The following is a 26,460-nucleotide window of genomic DNA, read 5'->3' on the forward strand; positions in this document are numbered from 1 at the left end:
TTATACTGTGAAGAGTCGAAAAACTAACAATAAAATAAAAATAACATAAAGTCAACTTGAACCAGGATAAAATTACGCGTTTTAATTAAGCTATTCGAACAAACAAGACCGTTGTAATTGATTTATATTAACGTCATTGTAACTAGAGCGGAGATAAGCGAGGATGTATCTGTTGCGTACCATATGGCAGCAGCGCCTTTAACCATATTAGGGACGAAATCAAGGCGACACTTGTTGCACTTATACGGAATAAATGTAATTCTACAAAGCAAGCCCGAGCCAGACGTTCTTCACAGGCCTTATCAATATTTGCATGTAAATAGTTCCATTCATTATCAAGCTTACGTAATTAGTTGCATTTCTAATGTTATCAAAACCAAACATAAAATCTAATACGACTTGTTTAAGATGTTGTGCAAAAAAGATCAATGATAGGGAGTAACGTTATGCAAGTTAGGGCGAGCAGCGAACGACACGGGACGGTTCGTTGACCAGTGCGTTGTCCCGTCGCTTCGCCGCCCACCGCGAAGGTCGCGGCCCACAACCCGCCGACACATAAAACCAAACACTTTTGCTTAAATCGCATCCTAAACAACCGACTTCCGACAAGGCAACACAACAAACAATTTATTTTAACACATTATTGTAAGAAATGATAATTTTCCAGGTAGAGTCGATATGTGTTCAGTGCGCTCTGTGCTAAAATAAGTTGGTGAATTAATTTATTTTGTTATTTGCGTGTGAAAGAAAAATTTGATCTCATTATGGTAACTTCACGGATACCCGCTTATTCTCTGAGTTCAGAGTTCAACAGAGAATTCAGAAGTTTTCGAATCACTCGAGCCACACCAAGATCAACACTATACGCTCCCGCTATAGTCCCGATACACGAGTACCCTAGGGTTAGCGTGCACGAAAGGCGGGAAGCACTAAAAGCTGCTTTAGCAAAAGCCTGGTCATCAAAAAGTGAAAAGAAGAAGCACGACACTTGGACCGTTCCAAATGAGCAGAGCCGCGCAGGCATAACGTCGGCTGACTTCTCTCCTAGAGCACAATATAAGAATAATGACATTTCACGCGTTGCTCTAGTCAAACACGAATTTGAAAGCAAGGAACCTGAACGAAGCGAAGTGATCGATAATAAGGGTGATTGCGGAAAACATACGGGAATTAGCTACAATCGGACGAATGGAAACGGTGTAGATATACAAGAAACACTGAAAATAGGCTGTGAAAAAGGCTTACACAAAGACTTAAGCTATAACAATTACCTAAATAATGTTCCTAAATGTAAAACTAGTTTCGAAAACAATTTCCTCAAACAGAACCACGAGGAACACAAACGAAATGGGTACGATGCGGTCTCTAAGCGACTCGATAGAGACATCAACTTGGATAACGTCGAATACAGTAGCCACAACGGCGACACCTTTGATTCTTTGAGGTATTCGCGAACAGCGAACGTAACAGAATCAGTGCAATATAAGACTTATGTTAAAACCGATATGAGTCAATTACATAGTATTAATACCGATAGTCCTAAACGTGTGATCTCTTGTAACGATGAAAAATTTAACGGGGTTACGTCCTCTGAGCGGCGTATTGGGAAAGAACCACCGCGGCCATTGACAAGCGGTCCGAAGGCGTTGGTGGAGCAGAGGCTTGCTGAGCGACTGGAAGTGAAGCTGGCAGAATTGCCGGCTCTCTACAGAGGAGTCGATTCCTGGACTCCTAAATCTGCTACATTCCAGAAGAATATGCAAGAACACGAGTGGAGCGTATCGTATGTACATAAAAAGAATAGCGCATATACCATTAAATACTAACCCATCATCCAAAAACACCGCAAGGCATACTGTTCGTATAAAATCAGATCTAAAATATGCACTGAAGTTTTCTAAATGGTGAGATGTCCAATTTTTTTTTTCCAACTTTCAATAAACTGCGTGGTTTCGACTACATCTACTTATTGGTAGCTCTTACTGAGCGTTAATATACACGTTATATAACATTTTAAATTGATTTTATTTTATTTTTAATTTAAATTTACATTTTCCATTATTAATTCCATTTTTTTAGGTACTTACCTGAAACAGTACATTTTGGACATATTTCGCGTAGATCGGTGAAGTTGATCACGGCCTACCACCTAGTCTTAATCAATCAGAGCCCGTAAATATAACACATTATTAAGAAATCGTATCGAAGTCTCAAATACTGTCGCACCGTTTATGCCGGATTGAATGATTACTTGACGACAGGAAAAACAGGATAGTGGTACCCACAATACTCCTGTCAATAATTACTGTTATTGCGCGTTGTTATTCGTTTAAGGGATGTCTTTCTTGAACACGTTTTTGTAGAATAATTGATGCCTGCCTACGAGAATTACACACTGGTATAGTCGCATCCTATCGCTTGATTCGAGTAGATCGGGAATATCTTATTCATCTTTACACCGCCTAGACTAAATTACAATTACGTGTCGTAAGAAAATTAGGACCCACTTTTTTCTAACAACTTATGGAGGCAAATTTCACTTTAAAGTGATACAAAGTTTGCACAAGTCATCTACGCGAAACTAGTAGTAAAAAATAGCTATTGCGTGTCGAACTAAACATTATGAAAGGGCTTCCATAGTCAGACTATTGTGAAATTTTAAAGTAACTGAAATCATTTAGAAATCATACTATTTTGTAAAGTTTAGCCAAAGGCCCTTACGCTAAAATTCCTTTCATAATGCAGTCACATATATTCTTTTATTTACAGAATTTACTTTCCGACTTTCGTCTTGTTTTTGTTTTCGAGTATAATTAGTGCCAGGTGAACATAATGAAATAATAAGGTCTCCTTTTTTTGTCATGTGACTACGCAACCTATGAATTGGATGGATGAATTGGATGTAAAAGAAAAAAAATTGAATTGTTGATTTTGTATAACTGACATTATCGTTGAGCTTAATAAAACATTACCTGAGTGTTTGCAAAGATATCAGTACGACAGCATTGTATCAATGTTTCGGGTCCAGGCAATTATTGTGCAAACTCCATTACACAAGTTATCGTGACTCACCGTCGTTTGGTTTATTTCATCCGTAACTTGACCACTTCTTTTTAATCAGTAATAGTGAAAAGATTGGAGGCAATAAGCGAGTAATTTTTCAAACCGGTAAAGTGTTATTATACGAGTATTCATCCAAATTTTGTTTTTAAATTAAACTCTTTAAAAATCATAGAAATGCTGTATAAAGTTAAGAATCCATTTTACATGTGACTTAAATGCATATGGAGTGTTATTATACGAAAAAAATAACCGTGGGCGCTCTCGGAGCAGCCATAGCTTAAGATTCGTCTCGATAGCGTTCAGTGAATGTTTCAAGGTCCTGTCCTGGTTTGTTCGGAAAGGATTTGTCAACTTGGTAGGCGTCTGTGACGTTGCCGCTGTGCCTTTCCGACATTTTTGGTGTACAATAATATTCCGACTTTTATAACATTTGTCTCTCAACATTAATCCCTCATTCTTCTTTGTATCTTATAAATAAATAATTCATTAATCTAAAACTTTTAAGCAGTTTGTTGAATTTTTTATTTTTTGAAGTTAAATTACGAGATAGATGATGACTCATGGAACATTGTTCTGTGTTTATGGGCTTATAATGGAACGTGTTTCCCTAATGCTTATTTGTACTGTTAATAATAGAGGGGAAACTAAATGGTTTCACAATCCGTGACCTTTATTTAAAAATCATAGTTACCGATTACAGCTTCCGGAGTAATTCTATCGTAGCAGATACTTTTTCACTTTCTACATTTGGGCAAAATATGTGTACGATCAGGAAAATGTCTAAATATTGTAGTACCGTTGAAAACTCAGTTTAAACTGTGTGTTGAGTTGGTAGTGAAAGTTTTGCGCCATTATCGGGCTAAACGTCTGCAGACAAAGCAGAGGTGAGATTGCTAAAAGCGAAAACGTTATCCAACTTATGTAAACCACGCGACACCGGTAATTATGTAGATGAGCCTTTTATATATCCTCTGTGTGATTTTGTACGAACTTTCAGTTTGGTTCACGTTGAATAAGGTGGACATACAAGATAGTATAACGTAAAACAAATAAATAATTTATAATTGAAATTCTGATATGAAAATCTCAGTTGCTTTAAGTGTCATTATTCCTCATTCGTAATTTTTATATGAAGTCTAGCAAAAGTAGAGAGGTACCTAAGCTAGAAAAATCTATTTTAAACTGAGGAATTATTATGATTAAACGTTATTATGATTGACCGTTGAATTAACAATTAAAACGTTATTAAAATTCGAAATCGAATTTCAGGCAGTCAGTTTAAAAATATGTATCTCAAATCGGCTGACCTATTCCTAACTTAATAAAAATATTTTTGTCCATGTATTAGTTCTGTTAGAAAATAAAATAAAACATCTCTAGGTATAGTGATTTTGTAGTTTATTTTTTCGGTATTAATAGTCATCAATCGTGATTGTCATTGACCCCACAAAGCGTAGCGCAGGCGAGTGATTAGCCACGGCTGCGATGTGAGCTAGGATCACAAGTAATCTTTCATCCGATGCGGCCTTGGGTCTGTCACCAACCTTGAATTCTTATACTCTATTAAACTAAAATTTTAGTTTAATAGACTAAAACTATCTCTATATAAGACTAAGACTAAAACTAGACTCTGTTTAACTAAAAAGTAGCATTAATAGAATAGTTTCCAATTTACATTCAATTGGACATTAATAAACAATCTGGATTATTCTTGTCGAATCTCATATTGGTTTTATGTAGATTTTTAAAAACAATATAAATTTTTTTTAGAAATAATTAAAATATGTGAAGTGCAGTAAATAAGGGCGTTGTTAGTGTCACGTTGCAAGTTGCGCTGTAAAATTTCGTAACCAAACCTAGTATGTGCTGACTATTTAATTTCGACGATTGTAGAAAACATAAATTTATCCATGGACTTAATAGTTAGTTTCTAATTCCGAAAATGTGTCTTAAACTCATAAAAGTTATCCTATGTCTCTGAAGTTTCGTATCGTAGACGTATTATAGTTTCTTGGATAGCGAATATTATGAAATATGATAAGAAACACCAGTAGCAGAGGAGATATAACGAGATGATTCAATCCAGTGCACATGCTCGTTTTATTTCTAAACATAAAGAACCGTTGTACGGATACCGTTGCCGGCTGAACATTGACCGCGATACGTATTTACGTTTTCCTTTATGGGTTTTTCACTTGTCACACGTTTTATGCAATTTTCTTAATTTGATTTTAATTTTTTAATATATTTTTAAATTTCCAAACGGATTCAACTATGAATAGGCAGTCAGTCGGTCACACACACACCTATCACTTACCGAGAATAAATTCAAGTTTGACTTGAGAAAAAAATACATGAAAGCTTTGAGTTTTATGATATTTTAGCTTTCACCTTCCACGTGTTGGGTTCTAGTGATTAAAAAAACTTGGTCTTCCGCACGACTGTTATGGGGAATGTCTTAGAAATTTAAAAGCTAAAATTGCTATAGTCAACGTTAATGAGAGACATGGATATACTAATTGAGGAAGTTAGTTTAGCTAACAAACTTCTAAATGACAAGTTTTGGCGACCGGTTCCACGAGTTATCGATTTTTAAATCCGATTTCTTAAGTAACACAAGTCGGACTCGATAATTCTAATGTGGTCGGACGTCGAAAGTGAATGTTCCGGTGTTTGTTATTCGCGACGGCGGACGTGTCGTGTGACGTGATTTGCTTTGTTCAACACTGATATCACCATCGGTTACGAAGAGGTACACATTGTGCTATACTCATTAATGCACCTCGATCACTTCCACTGTTGCTCAACAGAGCTTATGTAACAAACTGATTTTGTATTACTTACTAGTCGTGTTTTACTTTACTTTATTTCTTTTTGTATAATAGTATTCACACCAGGCATATGCGATGATAATAAGTAGATAAAAATCTTTCCTAGTAGTTAAAATGAAAAGTTGGTAATGCTCTCGTATATTTTAAGATCTATATGTTATTTGCAATAAAGTTAAGGACTTTATGAAAATATTTGTTCGTTTATTAACAATTAGTTTCGCAGAGATTTGTCATACTGACAAGTTTTTTCAAGTTCAACTTCTTGCTAAACAATGTAACATTAAGGTTGAGATACACCAACGCCTTCGCATTTGTTTCTCGTTTTATATGGATTAAGTGATATCTGTTATTAAAATCTTTGTTGTTGTATACGATATTATTATTTTATGATTTGAGTTGACACGTTTAGAGTTTTTAATATACAGGTAGAACAAAATATACACCGTTGTGCTTATTGTTCATTCGTTATTGGTTCAATGGCACATTAAAAAGGTTCTAATTTTTCATTAAATTCTTAAATACTTAAATTCGGTAACATTAGATAAGACATTTTCAAGAACGGCTTCCACGATGAGAGAATAAAATTGGTTAAAAATAAGAAACCTACAAATGAATATGAAAATATTCGTAGTAACTGCCGGCAAGCCGTATTGTGAATCCCACAACTGTTCCTTTTTCTGCGAAGCAATAATGCGTTACGGATTGAGCATTGATGTGCATAGATATGTTCTAACACTTGAACTCCACTCACCTTTAGAACATAAGGATTTACTTTCGTATCTTTAGTCGATCACTCGAGTTTAACTCGACTCGACTCAACCTCCAACGCGCGTTTTGGTATGCTTGATCGTAAAAATAACCTCCAGTCAAACGTCCCTCGAAAAAATTGCTCACCGAAGTGAAGTAAATGAACTGTCAAGTGAACGTTCCAAAACACTAGAGTTAAGGAATATTCTAATGGTCGACTAAAAATACCAAACTCGAGTAAGTTTTGAAGGATTGCTCGAGCGTCCACGGATGAGTTATGCCCGTATCTTTAGACGTTTTGTAAAATAGTCCTCCACTCTTAACTCATCCGATGATGCTCGACCATTCCTCCCAAACTTACTCGAGTTTGGTATTTTTAGTCGACCATTACAATATTCCTCAACTGTCCTCGAGTGACGTAGAGAGGTGTTATTGCGTCACCACAACAACATCAGTTTGAGGAAAATTTTATCAAGCTAGCATCAAACCCATAGAGTTCTGTAGTCTATGGTCATTGTTTAATGTCAAAGTCAAGCCGCCGCTGTCTTTTTGACACTATATGAACTTGTTTGATGTTTTGGTTGCTGAGTTATTCATATGTGTGCGTGCGGTAAATCTGAAAGTGTATTATTTATTTTCTAACCTATTATTATTTTAGATTTCAGATCCGGCTTTGTATTTTTATTCGCTGCTTTTGTGTAATTTTGGTTGCATCGTGTTGTTGAAGTGCTTTTCCACAACCACCAGTTTATTATTATATAAATAAAACTTATAATCGCATTGACTTTATTTATCAGGTAGTAAGCAAAATATGTCTCTTATGTAGGTGAATAAAATAAAGAGTTTCAAATGTCTAACCTCGAACTATTTACTTTATTAATAAATATTATCAAACTTAAATTATCCAAATACGCGGGAATCATGCACAGATCCAGGCCATTGCACAACAATATCATATATTTCCATTTGCGGTCCACATACTATTTGGACATTGATAGAAAACCAGCCTTGAGGAACGTTCAAGGTACGTCGCGACGTACCTTGACTTGACAGTTCGCTTACTTCACTCCGGTTAGGAAATTTTTCCAAGGACGTTTGTGTGGAGTTTATTTTTACGACTAATCATACCAAAACGCGCGTTGGAGGTTGAGTCGAGTCGAGTTAAGCTCGTGTAAACGACTAAAGATACGGGGGTTAGAGTGTAGGAATATTTGAGGTAATGTCTGAAGATATTGGTGTAAGACTCAACTTCATAAAAAAAAGGTTGTGTCGCTCCTCAAACTATAAATCCCGACTGCTTCGCAACATATTATATAGGCCGAATCGTAGTGCGTGTACTGGTGGTGAAGTTGTAATTACGTGTTAGGCTCGTACGTAAAATGTAACTGATAAAAATATTTTCGAAATTCTACTATTACTTACTATTACTCAGAATTTTAAGTATTAGTAATGAGACAAGACCGCCTTCTTCATCGTAAACCAAAACAAAATTACGTTTACCTAAGTGTATTACTTGGAAGTACGTTGCCGTTTCTGTTCTTGTCGAGGTAAACGCTTTTGCCATGAACTAAGTAAAACATTGCAGACAAATATAGTAAAGGTTTTCGAAGAACTATGGAAATATAACATTTACAATTCTTTATAGCAGATAAAATTAGCAAGTTAACCAATAGTAGTTGTAATAATACAAGTCACTGAATAATTTAGCTATTCCAATGTATCGGTAAGTTGTATTCATCCAATTTTAACGCTTTGTGAGTCGTTTGGCTGTGCAACAAAAACGATAGTTATTTTTTGTTAATTGAAAACCTTAACATTTTTGTGTAAATAGTAACATTGTGCTGAATATCATGAAGGTCTTTGCCGTCTAGTGTTCATGTCGCTACCGTGGCTGTTTCGAAATGAATATTTGATTTTATGTTGGTTTGCTTCAGTAAGTATCTCGTGCGCAATGGGCGGTATAGAAGCTGGCAGTGCGTCCGCGACCGCTGCACACGCCGGGTCCCCGCACAGTGGTCATTTTGTGACATTACCGTTCCTACGCTTATTTTTCTTTTAAGATTTGTAATGAAATCTTATATTAAAATTATTTGAAGTACTCCAGCTCTTTCAAAATAATATTATAATCCATCTGCTACGAATTACTTTTAAAAAAAAACTTTGTAAAGTCTATACTCCTAAACCGTTATGCAAATAATTGTAGAGTGTCGTGAAATACATTGTGTCGCCTTCACAAACAAATTGTAAAGTTCGCTTAACAAGTACGGGAGGAAAATGTTGCTCCATAGTGCAGGCGCTGATGAGCGCCTGCTGTTTCCCATCCTCTGATAATTTTGTTCAGCTTGTTGACCCATTCTTTATAAACGGAGACCGCTCACCAACGTTAGTAAACTTCAGATGTAATATTTAAAGACATACTTCACCTTAGCGTTTCTAATCAGTTTATGCCTTGTTTTAAGCACTAACCCTACAGCCCGTTGATCGGTGATTTCACAGCTCAGAGCACTCGTGGAGAAGGAGAAATGAACGTTCCAAACGGTCACATCACCGACGCTCACCCACTTCACACAGGCGGAGGAGACACCATCGCGATGAATCTTCTCCACGTTCTCCTCCTGAGCAGGTGAGTCCTACCGCTTCCAGTCTATATTATCCAGAAGATGTGAGAAAGGTTAGCGTGTGTGGCGCGCGTATAAAGAATCCTACACCTACTTTAGCCGTGTCAAGTGTCCACCCGAAACTAGTTAGTTGGTCCTTTTGTTTTGTTTAATGGTAGTAGTAAGCAAAGTGCGGAACCACAACAAAGCATAAACGTCACCCTGTTGGATTGGAATACTATGCGGGACGGGTTTGGCTAGCGCGTGCGCGTGCGCCATCGCCCGTGAAGATCCGCGCGAGACGGCGACCTCCTCGCACTTGCGGCTGTTCTATTTGCGTTCGCCTTCGTCACTCGCTGCGCCTTCAGTCAGTAGCAAAGCTTGGCCGGCCACCCGGCGCGTGTTTGCCGTCCCGCACCGTAATACTAGTCTGCTGCGTAGACCGTGGGCAGCCAGTGCCGTAGTCATGGCTGCCCAGCCACCGCGTCAGACCCCTAACAACTTATTGTTCAGTGGACCTCCACCCTCTCTGCCAGCAGTCGTGTTTTTACCTAGTGATGTGCTACACGTTGATGGGACTTTTAATGTAACATCTTTGCAACAGAAACCTGAGAATGTGAATGATTTACAAGAAATAAACAATGTGGGTGTACCTACTTATGAGCAAAATCATAACGACCAAATCGAAGATTGTTTGCTAAATAATGACGAAATACCTGCAAATGTTTTTCTAAGAAGAACTCATAGTTTTGATATTTCGGATACTGCTACTACCGATCTTGAAAATTTCATTGATTTGGGCACGTTAAGGCAAAGACGATCTGAACCGGACTTATCGAAATATGGATTGTTTGTGGAACCTGTAGTGACATTAGAATGTGAACCCTTACAACGTTCACTCGTACTGAACAATCCTTTCTACGATAATTCACATGCGTATGATCAAATGCAGCTAAGTAACATGCTCATGCTACCGGAAAATTATTTAGCCTTCGAAGATTCTTTCATGTCTGCATGGGATTACAAACCGAACATTATAATGGATAGAGTTAACAATAATGAAATATTCTACGATGGAGTGCCTTTGCTACCTTCTAACGATCCATGGTCAGTTTACAATAATAACACTGAATTAGAGTTTTATTCACCTCACTATGGAATACCAAGCGGAGAACAAGATGGAATAGAATATATGCCGCTCACAGAATTAGATACGATTCCACAATATATGAGTTTACCTGGAGAAAATATAAATAATGCAACTATTGAAGCACAATCAGAACTAATTAACATCGATGCTACTGACTTAATCAACAGCGACCTCTTAACGTTAAAAGATCCTACGCATCCTATTTCGTCAAACATCGTATCGAGTGACAAACAAGTGAGTAATATTGATTTTTGTGAAAATCGAGAATCGTCAACAGAAACGGAAGAGTCATTCAACGCCGATATATCAAACGATGTAACATCTAGTTTAGCTTTTGTACCTAGCAGCAAAAGCTCGCAGAGGCCGGATTGCTCTGATAATACGAGTGACGACACTTCCCCTTGTTCTACAGATTACCACGAAGCATCCGCTCTTGATTTAGTTCAGAGTTTAGATGAAATATCGTCCTGCGATAGCTCAAATTTTTCGCAGAGCAGAGATATCTCGCCAGTAAATAATCAACTAACAAAAACGAATGAAAACAAAGACTATGAGAATAATGTTAAGCAATGCTTAACGAAAGAACAACTCGAAACCAATATAAATGAAACTCAGCAAATTCAGCAAGAATTAATAGATAAACTAATACCTATCCTAAACATTAATAATATTTCAACTGAAGATCTCAATTTGTGTGGTTTATCATACAATAAAAATTTAAATATAAATGTAAATGAAGAGTCAGAAGAACAAAAAATTAAGTTTGCAGCAAACTCTACACAAGGGTCGAATGTGAATTCAACAATAGGAAATGTAAAGAACGATGTATTGGCGGAACCGCTTACCTCTGAATCCTCTGCTGAAAGCAGCCTGCGAATAAATACGGACGATGTTTCTTCAAGCGAGAAAAATTTTGAGTGTGAAATTCCAAAAGCAAGTACATCCGTAATCAAATCTAGCAAAGAAATCAAACATATTAACACTGAATCCAATTATGAAAATATTGAACCATCAGAATCTAATAATGAAGTTTCATGTCGATTAGTAGTAGACAAACATAATATTGAAGAAAAACCTGTTCAAAATTTCGCAATACATAACAAAGTCGAAGTAAACTTGAAAGGCGATTCAAATTTAACTACCCAAAAGTCAAGCGCTAATGAAAATTCTGTGAAGGGAACACAAACTAGTAGTAATACAACGAAAATCCAAAATTTACCTTTGGATATGAAGCCAAATGCTACTGAACCGGAAATATTAGAAACATGCAAATCTGTGCCGCGTAAAAATAGTTTGCCTTCGTCACAATCATATATAAACATTAAGACAAAGAATACTGCTGCAAACATGGGAACACAACCTTTACAGCCCCCTGCAGTACCTGCTTCTTGGCTAACGTCAAAACCGGTAGCTTCAACAAGCAATCCACCACCTCCGCCTCAAATATTTATACAGAGAGAAGAGAACATCAAAACTAAAACAGAAGTGAATTCAGTCCACAAAACGCAGCAGCAATCGAAAAAAGAAAACGAATTTTCGACGTCGATAGTCCAACCTCAACCATCTTGCTCATACATGCAACCTCAGGCTGTTGCGACATCTCAAATATCACAGCCCAATCCTGAAAAACTGAAACCAAAAGAAGTAGAGGTCAGCACAAATTATAACACGCTTCATTTAAACACGTCCTATAAAATGTTATGTTGCATCAAAAGCAACGCAACACTGTCAGTGAGCGTATATTAAGAACGATACGCGTCTATATTTGCACGTTATATAATTAGGTCAAGGTTTACCTTTCGAAAAAAAAAAGAACTAAAATCAAAGTTTTTTGCATGAAAATTATTTGCATGATTTACTCTAACTCCAAAAATTTTGTAAAGCGATAACGAAAAAAATATTGAAATTCAAAGTTTTTATGTCAAGTAGGTTTAAGCGCCAATACAAACTACAGATTGTAAACGTTGATTCAATAGCAACCAAAAGAATGTGTATGAATATTTTAAGAACCGAAATAGTATCGACAGATGGTCATAACTATGCATTTCGAAAGTCAATTGCTAGATGGCGCCACGTTTTGCGGGTTTGTTTTTATGCTAAGCGCACCACGCATGCGCGCACCGAAATAGTATTGCGATGATCACCTTCACCTAGGAGAAACTGACATTGTTCGTTATATTCGAAATCAGCATGCCGTCGTTCTTGTGGCATCGCTAACCTTTTACTTTAACTACTTTACGTGAAATTAATTACATTTGTATTGTTGTAATTTATATCACTTCACCAAAGTTAAGTATTACGACCCTACCTACAATTTGTGTTCTAAAAATTACGTATGAAAGAATGATGAAATGTTTTTCTAAACATGGTATCACAACTTTTTATAACTCTTAATAAATGCATCTTGGTACATTTGTATGCTTCAAAACACATCAAAAAAATAACTTTTATTCCCATCGAAGGCAGGTGAACTAAAGATTCGCTCGATAGAAAGTATTTATTATCGATCGTGGTTGGTAGCATCTCTGGGCGCATGCATAGATATGCCGTCCAACAATGTTTTCGAATTACGAGGGATTTGTTATAGCTTTGTGGGAAATTTAGAGACAAGGAGTACGCTGTGAAGAAAAGAGAATAATACGGTGATCCATAGATGAGAATCATTTCAAATTAATTCCTCAGAGCGCTCACAAAAAAAAGGGAGAGGCACCGTAAGAGTCCTACCGTACAGAGGTTCCAAACGATACTTGAGAATGTATATTTACTACTTTATTATGAACCCCACTCTGAATATATTACATCGAACCCAATGACCCCAACACTCGTAACTTTTACTCTTTGACATATCGTAATTTATAACAAAACGTTGCACACAACAAAAGAAACAATATAGTTCCATGGAAATAACAACAACACCGCTGTACATCACACTAGTAATCAAAGAACACATGTCTGTGTAGTTTGGAATTTTACTAGTTACGAATCGTACTATGAGATGTCAATTGAAACCCGTTAAAGCCGGCTACGCTGAGATACGCTCCACAAACAAAAAAAGAGAATTATGTAGCGTTTATTATCTATTACATTATACAGTTTTGCATACGACACGTTCAAATGAAATTTTAAGAAAGATACTTACTACTGATTTTAGTTTTTGGGGCGATCGTGATATGATCAGTAAAATATTTATTTGATAGTATGAATTCAAAAAATGGTCAGAGTTGACAATATTTTATTAGGTAACTATTTTTAGTTATGTTGATTTTGGTCACTGAACTTTTTAATATACGTAACATTCTGTTTTTAGAATTTTATGTTAGTAGAATATTCATCTGTGGATAGTTCTTGATTTTATATTCGTAAATTCTTTTTAAATGCGCCCTCAGATTATCAAAGGTTTTTCTCAGTTTGATCTAATTGAAAGATAGAATGATTAAATGTAAAAATATTGATTCGTCTTTACAATACCTCTCGTATTAAAATCACTGGCATATGCGGGTACGCTTCACAAAAATTCTCTTACTTAACACAAATACCTTTTTACATAGCAAGCTCGATAATTAAGTTTTTCGAAAAAAATATAATCATTTAGTATAGGGAAAAATTCTGAGCATCGATCACGAAATGTTTAATGACCTCAAACAGCTATTTCCAAATCACTATTTGTACTGTTTTAGTAAATACTTTTGAGTAGGTCAAGTCCACCTTATAGAGGATGTGATGCACGCTATCGCATATGAAGTCGGCTCGTGTTTAGTGTAGGGGCGGCCGAGATGTGTGCCCTGATAATGTACTATACGTCGACTAGCCCAGCATTCATTTGTTAATGCCTAGTTCCTTCCGGTCGACCTTACTGATATCGATACGTAGTGCACCAGAAGTTTTTACGGCATTTTAACTCGACAAAACTTTTTAAAAAATTGAAGAAACATGCAATTTTTTCAAAGTACATATAATAATTTATAATAATTACCGTAACTCTGTGAATTTTTGTTCATCATCCAATTATTGTGTGTTGTTATATTTATTATCTAAATGAAAGAGCAAGGTCAATAACTCGGGTAACCACGGGAATGTATCACAAAATCGAAGAATCATTCGTGACACGTCGCGTTTCTTGTGAATTCGTTGAATGAATTGTTTCAAGAAAACTAATATAAGTAAGCGAAAAATCAAGATGTGGATTTGACGCGGATAAATCCTGTTTCAACCGAAAGTTTCACAAACAATTGTTGCTCCATTCAAGCTTGTTACCCTTAATTAAAATGCTACTACATTTGAGACGGGCCTCGTCTTAACAGTCTGAGCTCAGTTACACTGACGAGTGCACGTGGTTATTAAAAATATATATTTCAAACTAAGTTGCAAGTATTTACAGATCATCTCACGTGGGGTACTATTTATTAGACAAGAATCGTATTACATTGGCGGTATTACTACACAGTGGTGTGTTATAATCGGCCGGCTACCCACCCGCCGCACGTTTACGAATCGCGTTCCTGTCTTAAATAAATATCAGTGCAGTGATTGTGTAGTGAAAGAAATGGCAGAATTGACATTAAAAAATGACCGAACACGGCTACCGCTAAAGTTTAGCTCGTTTTACGAGCTTTACAAACGTTTCTTAAAAGATCACGGCTGTAAGTGGCACGATGTTTCTAAACTCTTATCGGTTGTCGCGGAGATACTTTTCGATGTCGACGGTACATGTAGCAAGATTTTAGGAAAGGTCAGTACTTAATGAGATCTCAAATTTTTAAGATTTTCTGAGGTTAACCGCCATTTCAATAAGCAAAAAAAGTTCCCTGCTAGAAAACTGTGAACGGAGGCCGAGTACCCGACTTTTAATAAAGACCTTCTTTACCTGCTCATCCCTTATTTTAAACACAATGTACCCAAAGGAACTGCATTTCGAACAGCTGTGTGTTCAGTAGAAATTCCACATTCTTGTCTCTAACGCGTGCGTAATACTACCATTTTCTATGAAATAATAATAGAATATTGCATTAATTGTACATAAACATCGGTCGTTTTATTATGCATTTATAATAAATCAGTGTTTTCTTGATATAATATTGCATCACTCATTTCTAATTTCAGTAGACCAAGTAGTGTAAATTACAAATGAAACCGTACATTTTCTTTCAAGTGTTAGAAAATTTTTTTGAATTTAACTATCCACTATTGCCAGACTATGATTTTCCGGTATGTATTGATAATTAAAAAAAATTGTCACGAAAAACACTACTAGCTATGACACAAGTGTAAGACCGTGTACTAACATTCAGCGTACGTTAACCTCAATAACATATTTTAATTTTATTACATTGAATGATATTTCGAAACGCTTAAGTAAACAAGGAAAGTGGAAAACAAAATGTTTACACAGTTTTGTTACGTTGCTGCACTAACGAAAATAATCGTTAAGCATGTATGTGCTATTTTCTGTGCAACCATTGAAATATTTCAAAATTTCAGTACCTAAATCTAATGTTAAAGTCGTAGAATATCGATTAGTTTGAACGGCCCTTAATAAAGATAGATAGTCGTCACTTACGGTATTCAATTATTTTTATTACATAAAGTAAAATGAGAGATTTCATTATTGTTTAGTTGATACGCGTGTACTAGTAAATATCTAACAATCTGGCAGTCAAGCAGAAATAAACTCATTTACAAAAAGATAAGCGCGAGGTGGCGGCACGCGCAGCAGGCATGTTAGTGTGTGACGTTTTATCAACAAATCTCCGATGTAACGCCCGCATCCGTTGACAATCAGCCGTCGTTCTTCAAACAAATAACAGTTTAGTCAATAATTGCTAAGTCAATGAATGAATAAATAGTTTCGGCGTGATCGAAAAATGTCTCAGAATAAAGATACATTAGATGTGCGCAAACAAAGCATCGCGAACGTTCGTTGCGTAGAACCGATATTGTTCTTCTAACCCAATTACCTAGCTAAATACCGGGCTAGGACTCGCCACTCACGGTCCGAACTCCGTCGCCTTCATCTATATACCCAGTTACACAGCCAAGACATTTGTCAATAATTTCCGCGCTTGAAGAATTATTTTAAAACTGTACTGTCCTGCAGTTACCCACTGCTAATGTATTGTACACTTCAAAGTAATGTTGAAAGAATTAGACTTAATCTATTTTGTAAACATTTGGATTGTTTTAGTTTTTTACTACGATGATGATATTTTAAAAGTTAAAATGTATTCTTGTGCACAAAAGTGCAGAATAATTTTAGTGGCAACTTGACAAACAAAATAGTTTCGTGAAGGTGTGTTCATTAAAAATAAGATAGGAAATGTAGTACGTAATGCGAAGAAAAGCTCCTGTGTCGGGCACCTCGGAGTGCGCGGGAGGGCGCTCCCACGGGTTGCCGATATTTTTAGTCCACGACCATTACTTGGCACCGACGGCCGCGCTCGCTTGCGCTAGTGATCTTTTTGAAATTTGTTCGGTTCGCGCCTAGGTACGCTCTGAATCTCTAGATAGACCCAGTCTGGGACCGCTAGTGAACAATGAGTGCCGCAAGCTGGGAATAGTGAAAATGAAATCATTATGTAGTGTGTAATCACTGTTTGAAAATTATGACGGTTGCAGGATACTACGTGACTTATCCTGGTTTAAAGAGTGTTATTGTTTCTCAACGTTACTATAAAATTACAAAATATGGCCAGTTTAACCAGTAACAACAGCACGACGAGTCCACGGCGTCAACGTTATAATCGTGCGTCCACCACCAGTGTGACTCAGCTGTTGTCGGACGGCTACTCCAGTTTCATTAACCGTTTAACGAGACGAGGTCCCTCTGAAAAATCCGACACCGCAGTTGATTCTAAACTGACGATACCGCGATCTCGTTTTAATGATAACTTTTCCAATAACACTTCATCACTTTCTAATTTCCGTCGTTACGATAATAATAATGGCCACATATTACCATATTCATCGTTGACTTCAATGGCGACTACACCTAGTTCGAGGAAATTGAATGACGACCGTGCCTACTCCACTTACTTGGGAACAACAAAATCTAGAATTGACACTTCACCATTGCGTTCTACGTCCGGTATTACCACTGTCAGTCGTAGTGACTCATTCCGCAGAGCCCAAATGAAAGATAAATCATCCCCATTTTCCAAAAGGTATCCTCTAAAAGAAAACAACAACAACATTGAACAAACATTATCATTGGGTAGTACTCGCAGTCGTTTAGAAGATAAATATTCTTCTGTTTTGGACCGAATAGCAAGTCAAAAGAAGGAAAGAGCTAGAAAAGATAAAGAACATGAAAAAACATTAGAACCAGAACCTGCTCTCCCGAGAGGTTTAATGAGAAGTTTGACGACGGCCGTTTTTGGAGAACATACTTTTAAAAGGAATAATTATTCTCGCGAAAAGACTAGGGACAAAACTCCTTACAGAAATGCGACTGATCGACGATTATCCAGTCATAAACAAAAAGATAAAGATGAATATAAGAATGGCTTCGAAGTACTGCAAAAGGATCACCATTTCGGTAAGGACCGTGATAGTGTATACAGAAGACATCAACGACGTTCATTGAGGGCTGAGAAAAGCGAAAATAGCGAAAGAAAAACCACAAAGATGACTTTGAGACCAATAGACATAGACCTCCAAACTAGCAATCGAGATCTTATTTCTCCGTTAGCCATAAAAGAAGCTATCTCTAAGTCTAAAATTACAAAAACGCCGGCTTCGTCTCCGACGCGAGATTCGGGTAGACAGAAACAAATATATTTTCCGTCCAGTGACGAAGATGACGATAAAACCCCTGTTGGAGATCTGGTACTGACCGATCGTGAAACGAGACGCAAAGAAATTCAGGGATTGATAATGAAGTATGCGCATTTAGACGAAATGTACGATCGCATTGGAGATAAAAATGAAGTGACGAACGACACGAGTGCCATACGAAAACCGGAGCCCTTAGCTGTTGGAGACGTGGTAGCATTGCCGCCGGAGCTGCGCAGTCGGCATCGTCCCCAGAGACCTCGCCACCAGACGCGGCGCGCGGCAACGCCGCCTGTAAGCACAAGCTAACCGTCTGCGCCTCTGTTTGACGCTAACACAACACCTGGTCCGTCTTGTTTCTACATTCATCTTTAAATATTATAGCAAACTTTGTCAACTCATACACTTTCGTATCAAATACTGAATGCTATACTGAAATATACCAAACCAAGTGACAGTAACGGAAATATTATTGCAAGGATATCGAATCCTAATAGTACGTTTTGGCTTAGAATCGTACCAGTTGAGAAAACGCATCTCCATTAAATAAACTATTTAGGTTTCCCTTTTACGATGTTCTTAAAGTTAAACAGACATGATCTAAGACTATTGTATTTTTTTTAAATTACTCTCATGTAACTGACGCTAACTCAAGAATGCATGCTTTTTAACGATATTTAAGCATCTCGATTCCATTATATTTAAAAATGAAAATAAAAGACTGGTCCCCCTAACCCTTAGAAGTCATTTAGCAACACTAGTCATTGACTAACGATGTTTTTCTTATAAATAAAATAGTGGAATGATAGTGCATGCTTCTTATTTTTAATACAACAAAAAAACTAACATGTACTTTTTGTTTGTTTATGCTATTATTTTTAAATTCAGAAAAGCAAGGTTTATGATGAAATTTTTCTAGTATTCGTTAGTATAAATAAATTGTAAATTCGAGTGGACACTAAACCTTATTTCCCAACCTGCGTGATTGGTGTTAATGTCAGTATGAGAGAAGTGCGTGCAGTCACCGGCTCCATCCCGCCCGATCCTGTCCCGAAGGGCAGCGCCCGCCCGTCCGTCCTTTAACAGCATGTACCTCGACAGCAAACCAATTGTCGCTTGTCTGACGGGCAACCGTTCCATTGTCTGATTGTTGGGTACAACACACTACTCGGGTCGTGGCGATCGCGTGGCGTGCTCTCCGTGTCGATGTTGGCGGTGCTCGATGTGCGGTGCGTGCGGTGGTGCGTGTGGCGCGCGTGGCGGCGGACGCGGCTCGGCGGCGGCTCCCGGTGGCGACTTCGGCGGCGCAGAGCTCCCGGGCACGCTCCTCCGTCAAGGACGACAAGGACGGACATCTGGTCTACTGGCCCGGCTATGTCATGGGAGCGAGATGTTCGTGTCCACACCATCACTTTACCGACTTACACATTTCACACCCGTTGTTCAATCACACATAGTACACTAACACGGACACACACATAAGCATTCAGAAAGAACACACCAAAAATGAAAAAAAACACCTTCCACTTGATCGCGAATGCGTACAATAACATTAAATACGATACACCAATACAGAAAGTCGAAGAATCAGCATTCCTTTTTTTTTTCATCTAAATTCACAGCCTTTTGGTGATAAAGAAGATTTTAAAAATATTTTTCTTTACTTTTATCAGATCTGAAACAGTTTGTGTCCGTGGTTATAATCATCATTCGTGAAAGTCATGCTGGAATGCTTTACATTGTATTTCCGACGTTAATACAACAGTTGAATTCTTTCAGAGTTTATTCTCGGGAAGAACGATGTCTGAAAATCAATGTAAAATTCCGTCTTGACTTTGTTACCAAGTATAATTGACTAACAGTTTCGCCTTGGTTTCATTGCAGACAAAATCATCGACACGCTCGGCGAGGGCACCTTCGGCAAAGTCGTCGAGGTGAAGGATTTAGAGCTGTAAGTGACGTTTATGCTATTTAATAGAGAATGTAGTATATTGTATAGTAAACTAGCTGACCCGGCAAACGTTGTTTTGCCATATATAAGATTTCTAGGGAATTTCTAGTGTAGAAAAAAAAACTTATTGTAAGTGTGTAAGGATGTGGTAAATTAGTGAAAGAGGCATGTAGCACTGCGATGAGGGAATATAAAAATAACAAAACCTCATTCAACCACATACCTAAAACAAAAAAAAACAAATGTTAGGGGTGGACAACCCTTATCATTTAGGGGTATGAAAAATAGATAGTAGCCGATTCTCAGACCTACTGAAATGCATATAAAATTTCATAAAAATCAGTCAAACCGTTTCAGAGGAGGTATGGTAACTAACATTGTGACACGAGAATTTTATATATAATACGTTTTTATATAAAAGGTTTACAAGATTATAATACGTTTTTAAAGGTAAAAAAATATTTACTGTATGTATGGGAACCATTCCCGAAATAATCACAACGATTATAATTATTGTTTTGTGGACGGCGCGTAATGTAACACAATCAAATCCAAGTGACGCGCGAGGTCGATGCCCCTGTCAGATGCGAGGGGTGTGCGTCAGCTGCCTTCACTACAGATGGCAGGCTCAGGAAATATGTTCATTATACTAATCTGAGCAATTGAGGTTATAGTTTTATGACCGACCGCTTTATTGTTTTTAAAGGCAATTATTCCTATCGTATGGTCCCTGCAGACTGTCACCTATACCTACATGGTAAAGGGTCGACTAATGCTGTGACTAGCATTCACTAGCAATGCTAGGGACATAGTCACGTCACCGTCTAGCATTAAAGACTTTTAATCCTGTGTTTAATCCTAGTTTAAAGAAAGACGTGTTATGTGTAGGGGGCGTCCTGAAGAAAGGAAGGACAAAGAATAGGCATTAAAATGCATAGTCGACGAACAAAGCAATTCCAAGTGGTAGTGTGGTATTATACTGCAGTATTAGGTGACAATGTGGAATACATCTTCACATTGTATTTTCGTGAACGGTTAATATTGATTACTGAACCGTGTCCTTTAGTAGACGCCCTAATTACATTTTCGTATTAGTGATTGTCGCCTATCTTTGTTTACGTGGTCGAGTGCATGACACATTTCGTTTGGCATCCGCTCCGATAATATTCATAACACATACATACATGTATGCTTTAATTGCTTACGTCAATTTCACTTGCACACTGCCAGATATTTTCACAGAGACGCTGATGAAAAGAAAAAACGTAAACGATATAATTAAATATTTTCAGGGAGCACAGAATGGCTCTGAAGATAATCAAAAACGTCGAGAAGTACAGAGAGGCTGCCAAACTTGAGATTAACGTATTAGAGAAATTAGCTGACGTCGATCCGGATTGTAAGAAGTAAGTCGCGTCTGATGTTTATTTATTTATTCAGTTTTAGAGAGGAGATGCATGTGACTAGGAGCTGTATGAAAATGGTAGTGTAAGTAAGGTAAAGAGGTCGACCGAAGAAGATAGGGATGGAGTATGTGAATGATATGAGAGGGAGAGGAGTGAGTGTTGAGATGACGGCTGATAGAGGAGAATGGAATAGAGAATTTAGTTGTGCCCACCTCACCTAGTGGGAATAGGTGGAGACAAAGAAAAGATTTATTCAGTTTTATGCACAAAGGTATAATGGCGGACATAATGCCTGATTCATTTTCTACCAGTTAACCAATGTTGGTATAGAGAGTCCTGTGTGGCAGGTGCATTCCTTTTTGAGAAATAAGAAAAATACTAATTTTGTTATGCTCTCGGCGGTGGTGTGTTTATTTATTTATTTGGTTGTACCAACAAAGTGATCATCAATACAAAACATTGACAAACTGACAAAAGTACATAGCGGGTGTCACCTCATTATAGATGCAATCGACAGTGCATTGACAAGAAGAAAAAAACTTGATTACATACTTATGATGAACTCGCTGTACCCGTCCGCTTCGCTGGGCATTTAAAATTAACATTATTATTTCTCAATCCCACAAAGATTCTCATCATTGACGCCCCCGCAACTGGTGTAGGGAGTCCAACACTCATATAAATATTAGCCTATCCATTAAGTACATGTATTTTCTACATCGATACCAAGTTTCAAGTCAATCGGATGCACGGTTCAGTAGTTATAACGGAACATCCGTCAAAACCACTGTAGTTTTATTATATTAGTATAGCTTTGTATTTAGTTGGGAAATGATCCGATTTTTCATGTAAGTTGTGAGACAAAAAAAAAAGGTTGATAATGAAAGGTTCATGCGGTGTGGTGTGGTGTCGTGTCGGCGAGCGTGTCAATATTTGACCTTGCCCGTTTAATATGTGCGACGTTATGGCTCCGACTGGCGCCGCGCCAACAGGGATCGCGATGTCAACTGGACGCGCACACCGAAATACCACCTCCCCACCGCCGCGCGATCGCAAACTTTCCAGATTCGCTCGTCCCGATATCGAACTAGCGCCCTTGATGTTTACTTCCTCTTTCGTCTATTTACGTACAAACAGTCGAATGATATTATTAGCGTATTTTAGTTGGAAAGGTAGGTAGGTGAGCGATTTACCTACCTTATGATACTTCCATAATAAAAACAAAACGCCTCCCGTCATGTTATTATAAACAGTAATGTCTATTTCTGATTAGCAACAGTTGTGTTCTTCAGACGTTTTTACAGAACGTCGAAATTATATTAAAAGCTTCAATATACATTGGGCAATAAAAATCAAAACCGCAAAATTATAATTTGCGTAATTACTGGCGGTAGGACCTCTTTTTAGTCCGCGCGGGTAGGTACACCACCACCGCGCCTATTTCTGCCGTGAAGCAGTAATGCGTTTCGGTTTGAAGGGCGGGGCAGCCGTTGTAACTATAGTGAGACCTTAGAACTCATATGTAAAGGTGGGTGCCGATGTCTATGGGCTCCGGTAACTATTTAACTCCATTTGGGCCGTGAGCTCGTTAACGTATCGAAAACAAACAAAAAAAATTTAATTAGACGTGTGACACCACACAGTGGTGGTAATAATATTATGTGTATTCTATAATACTGAGATGTTACTTTAAGGAAGATTTTTGTTTTGATTTTGTTATTTTTTTGTTTTGTTGTTGTTGTTGTTGTTCCTTGTTATTCTTTTGTTAATGCACCTACCATGCATTATCTCTGCACCACCCTGTGGTCGACTGGAAGAGAATGCCCATGGCATTAAGTCCGCCTGTGTACAAGTTTTGTTTTGTGCATAAAGTATAAATAAATAAAAAATGAATGAAAGAAATAATAATGATGTTTGTTTTCGTTTATTTCAGTTTGTGCGTGAAGATGTTGGACTGGTTTGAGTACCACGGTCACATGTGCATCGCGTTTGAAATGCTCGGTCAAAGTGTATTTGACTTCCTGGTGAGTAAGCGCTCCGCGCGATAAAACATTATTATTCAACACTTCCGGGGTGAAATTGATAAATAATTCAGTTATACTGAACTGCTACTTAAAAGACCAATATTTAAATGTTTTAAGTTTACGTTGGGAACGTTTTGTCTTGTATGCTAAATTGTACTGAAATTAGAATGCAAAACTAAATCAATACTTGTTTTAGTGTCGCATATTTTGCGGAAATTGCTAACGGATTTTTGAAAAAAATACCTAATAAGAATCATTTAAAAAAATACAAAAATCAATGGTAAATTCACAGCAAAATAATTTCAAATGGTTATTTATAAATGTTATTAACTTATATTCGTTATACGTGCGTGCGCTAAAAAACACGTCTAATCGATATCTAATATCTACAAACTGCGCAATAGTCGATATTCCGACACTGCATTTTATACGCATTATTAGAAAGTCGATTTATCAACGGTTCGCCTTCTAAGGCTTAAGATCTAGTATTCAGATATCGCTAGCTCAGCTGTATTAGCACATTTTTAAATTTATCTCAATTTGTTTTGTATTGCCATTGTAGGCAGACGAACATACGGCCCACCTAATGGTGAGTGGTTACTATCGCTCATGGACGTCAGCAATGCCAGGGGCAGAGCTAAGCCGCTGCCTACTGACAGCCCACTTACACAGTCCGAGACGAATGCACATGATATATATATGTGGTGAATTCACACTAGGGGCAGTCTGGGCAAGTGCCCAGAACGGCAAAGTTTTGAAAGTGATTTTTTTTTATTTTAGTCATCAAGATTGCTCAATATAATTAATTAATTTTATTAATTAATAATTTTCTGTTTAATTGATAATTCAACAAATTCAATACATCCATTATTTGTAAATTATAAATTTGGTACTTTTGGTAAAAAATTATAATCAAAATTATTTAATCAATTTATTTCCTTGGACATTTAATATAATAATTGTTTTTTTCTATTTTCTGTAATTAAAGAAAATTAATTAGTTTTTTTTTGATGAAATATAATTATGAAGTCACCCTTAGTGCAAAATTTATACATAATTATATGTTTATGTTTTTGGAATATATAATATAATATGATAACGTTTCTGCAATCAATTAGTTACTTTAATTTTGTAAAATAAAATATATAAACTATAAGTTTAAGTAAAATTCCAGTATTGGGGCGGATTTTTTCCGGTGCCCAGGAGCGGCATTAATTTTAAATCCGGCCCTGATAATAACAGAGTCCCGTTGGTTTCCAGAAAGACAACAACTACCAGCCGTACCCGCTGGAGCAGGTGCGCCACATCTCGTACCAGCTCGTGTACAGCGTGATGTTCCTGCACGACAACAAACTGACGCACACCGATCTCAAACCTGAAAATATATTATTCGTTGACAGCGATTACGAGGTCGTCAGCGTCTACACTAGTTCTAAGAAGGTAAACCGTGCGCTTATTTCGCATTCGTCATTTTGTTCGTGCAACTAGAGAACACTTCCTTCCTGTTTGTTGTACTGAATAATGAAGTCACATTAAAAACCCAATAAAATGTATTTATATTAATTTGCATTTTGTGTAATAAAACTATAAAACTGGGGCTAATGACCTCGTATGACGTTGAACAATTATTTTTACTTTTAATTAAAGCTTTTATTTCTATTCAACTTTGGTAATGACTGGAAACACTAGAGGCACTGAGTATATCAATTTAAGCAATAAAAAAAACATATTGTGGGCAAATATGATTGAAAAAAAATTAGTTAAACTTATTTAAGCGGCTCACAGTAAATCGAAGCTACCGTTGTTCCAGACACATGACTTAAGACGCGTGAAGCGAAGCGATGTTAGACTGATAGACTTCGGCAGCGCCACCTTCGACCACGAGCACCACAGCACCATCGTCTCCACCAGACACTACCGGGCGCCAGAAGTCATCCTGGGTACGTCCTCCGCACGCTTCCCGTGAATATTACAAAAAATATAGAATCGAAAGAACACATTTCGAAACTTCTATAGAGAACGAAAAAATTATCATAGAAACCTTTTTTTCTCCTACCTACGCCGAAAGTTCGGTTTTCCTACCGCTGCACAGGGAAGAAAGTTAACTTTTCCTCCCTGAGTACAAGTGCGCATGCGCGTTAGTGTCTACGTCTGCTCTCACGCACCTAAAATTCTCCGCCATTGTGCTCGGGTAATTTGCAATATTGTGTTTAGTGTAAAAGTGAAATAAACAAAAGGAAATAAAATATAATAGTGAAGCATTAAACAAAGATGAGTTCACCAGACACTTCTTATTCGTAGCTTATTTAAAAATTAAAAAATAGTTAAATTGTTTTTTTATGAGTATGGGGGGGCTCCGCGGTGCATAATGTACTATTGTTCTTATTTAAATTGATACAAGTTTATTCTCGTATAACGTTGGTGAGCGCGTGGTGTATAACAGCGACGTTGCGACGTTCCAGAGCTGGGCTGGTCGCAGCCGTGCGACGTGTGGTCGATAGGCTGCATCATGTTCGAGCTGTACCTCGGGATCACGCTCTTCCAGACACACGACAACAGGGAGCACCTCGCTATGATGGAGAGGATCCTGGGACCAATACCGTACAGGTTCGTCAAGAATACATATCGACTTATCGCATTAAAAGTGACTTGACTCGCATGACTTGTCCTTCTTCAAACGAGGCTTGTGGAGAGTACTCAACGGTAGGCAGTGGCTTGGCACTGCTGAAGTCCATGGGCGACGGTAGCCACTCACCACCGGGTGGGCCGTAAGCTCGTCTGCCTACAAGGGCAATAAAAAAAAGGACAATTCCCAAAAATATTCGAAATTGTGTTAATATGTGAAATCATTTGGTATCACCAGTATTTTACTCATAAATAAGGTCAAAAAAGCGTAGTTTAGTATTAGTTTTTTTTTGTTTACC

At 37.4% G+C, this 26,460-nt stretch overlaps 1 protein-coding gene across 7 annotated transcripts in view; it reads left to right on the forward strand.

Annotated features, from left to right (window-relative positions):
* Doa (CDC like kinase darkener of apricot) overlaps positions 1-26,460 on the forward strand; it is a 31,588-nt gene that overhangs the window by 479 nt on the left and 4,649 nt on the right. For 4 of the 7 annotated variants that reach the window (XM_089728101.1, XM_089728098.1, XM_089728100.1 and 1 more), the window contains exons 2-10: positions 668-1,783; positions 9,138-9,264; positions 19,466-19,547; positions 20,040-20,106; positions 21,399-21,512; positions 23,446-23,536; positions 24,797-24,976; positions 25,347-25,476; positions 25,999-26,143. In XM_089728101.1, coding sequence (XP_089584227.1) covers positions 765-1,783; positions 9,138-9,264; positions 19,466-19,547; positions 20,040-20,106; positions 21,399-21,512; positions 23,446-23,536; positions 24,797-24,976; positions 25,347-25,476; positions 25,999-26,143 — 1,955 coding nt within the window. In that variant the 5' untranslated portion in view covers positions 668-764. Of the gene's footprint in view, positions 1-667; positions 1,784-9,137; positions 9,265-9,370; positions 12,039-19,465; positions 19,548-20,039; positions 20,107-21,398; positions 21,513-23,445; positions 23,537-24,796; positions 24,977-25,346; positions 25,477-25,998; positions 26,144-26,460 lie in introns of those variants that run through there. The other 3 variants (XM_089728097.1, XM_089728096.1, XM_089728095.1) reach the window with 3 other exon arrangements.

This window comes from Bombyx mandarina, chromosome 06 (assembly GCF_030267445.1).
Source record: "Bombyx mandarina strain Sakado chromosome 06, ASM3026744v2".
In the NCBI taxonomy this organism is placed as follows: Eukaryota; Metazoa; Arthropoda; class Insecta; order Lepidoptera; family Bombycidae; genus Bombyx; species Bombyx mandarina.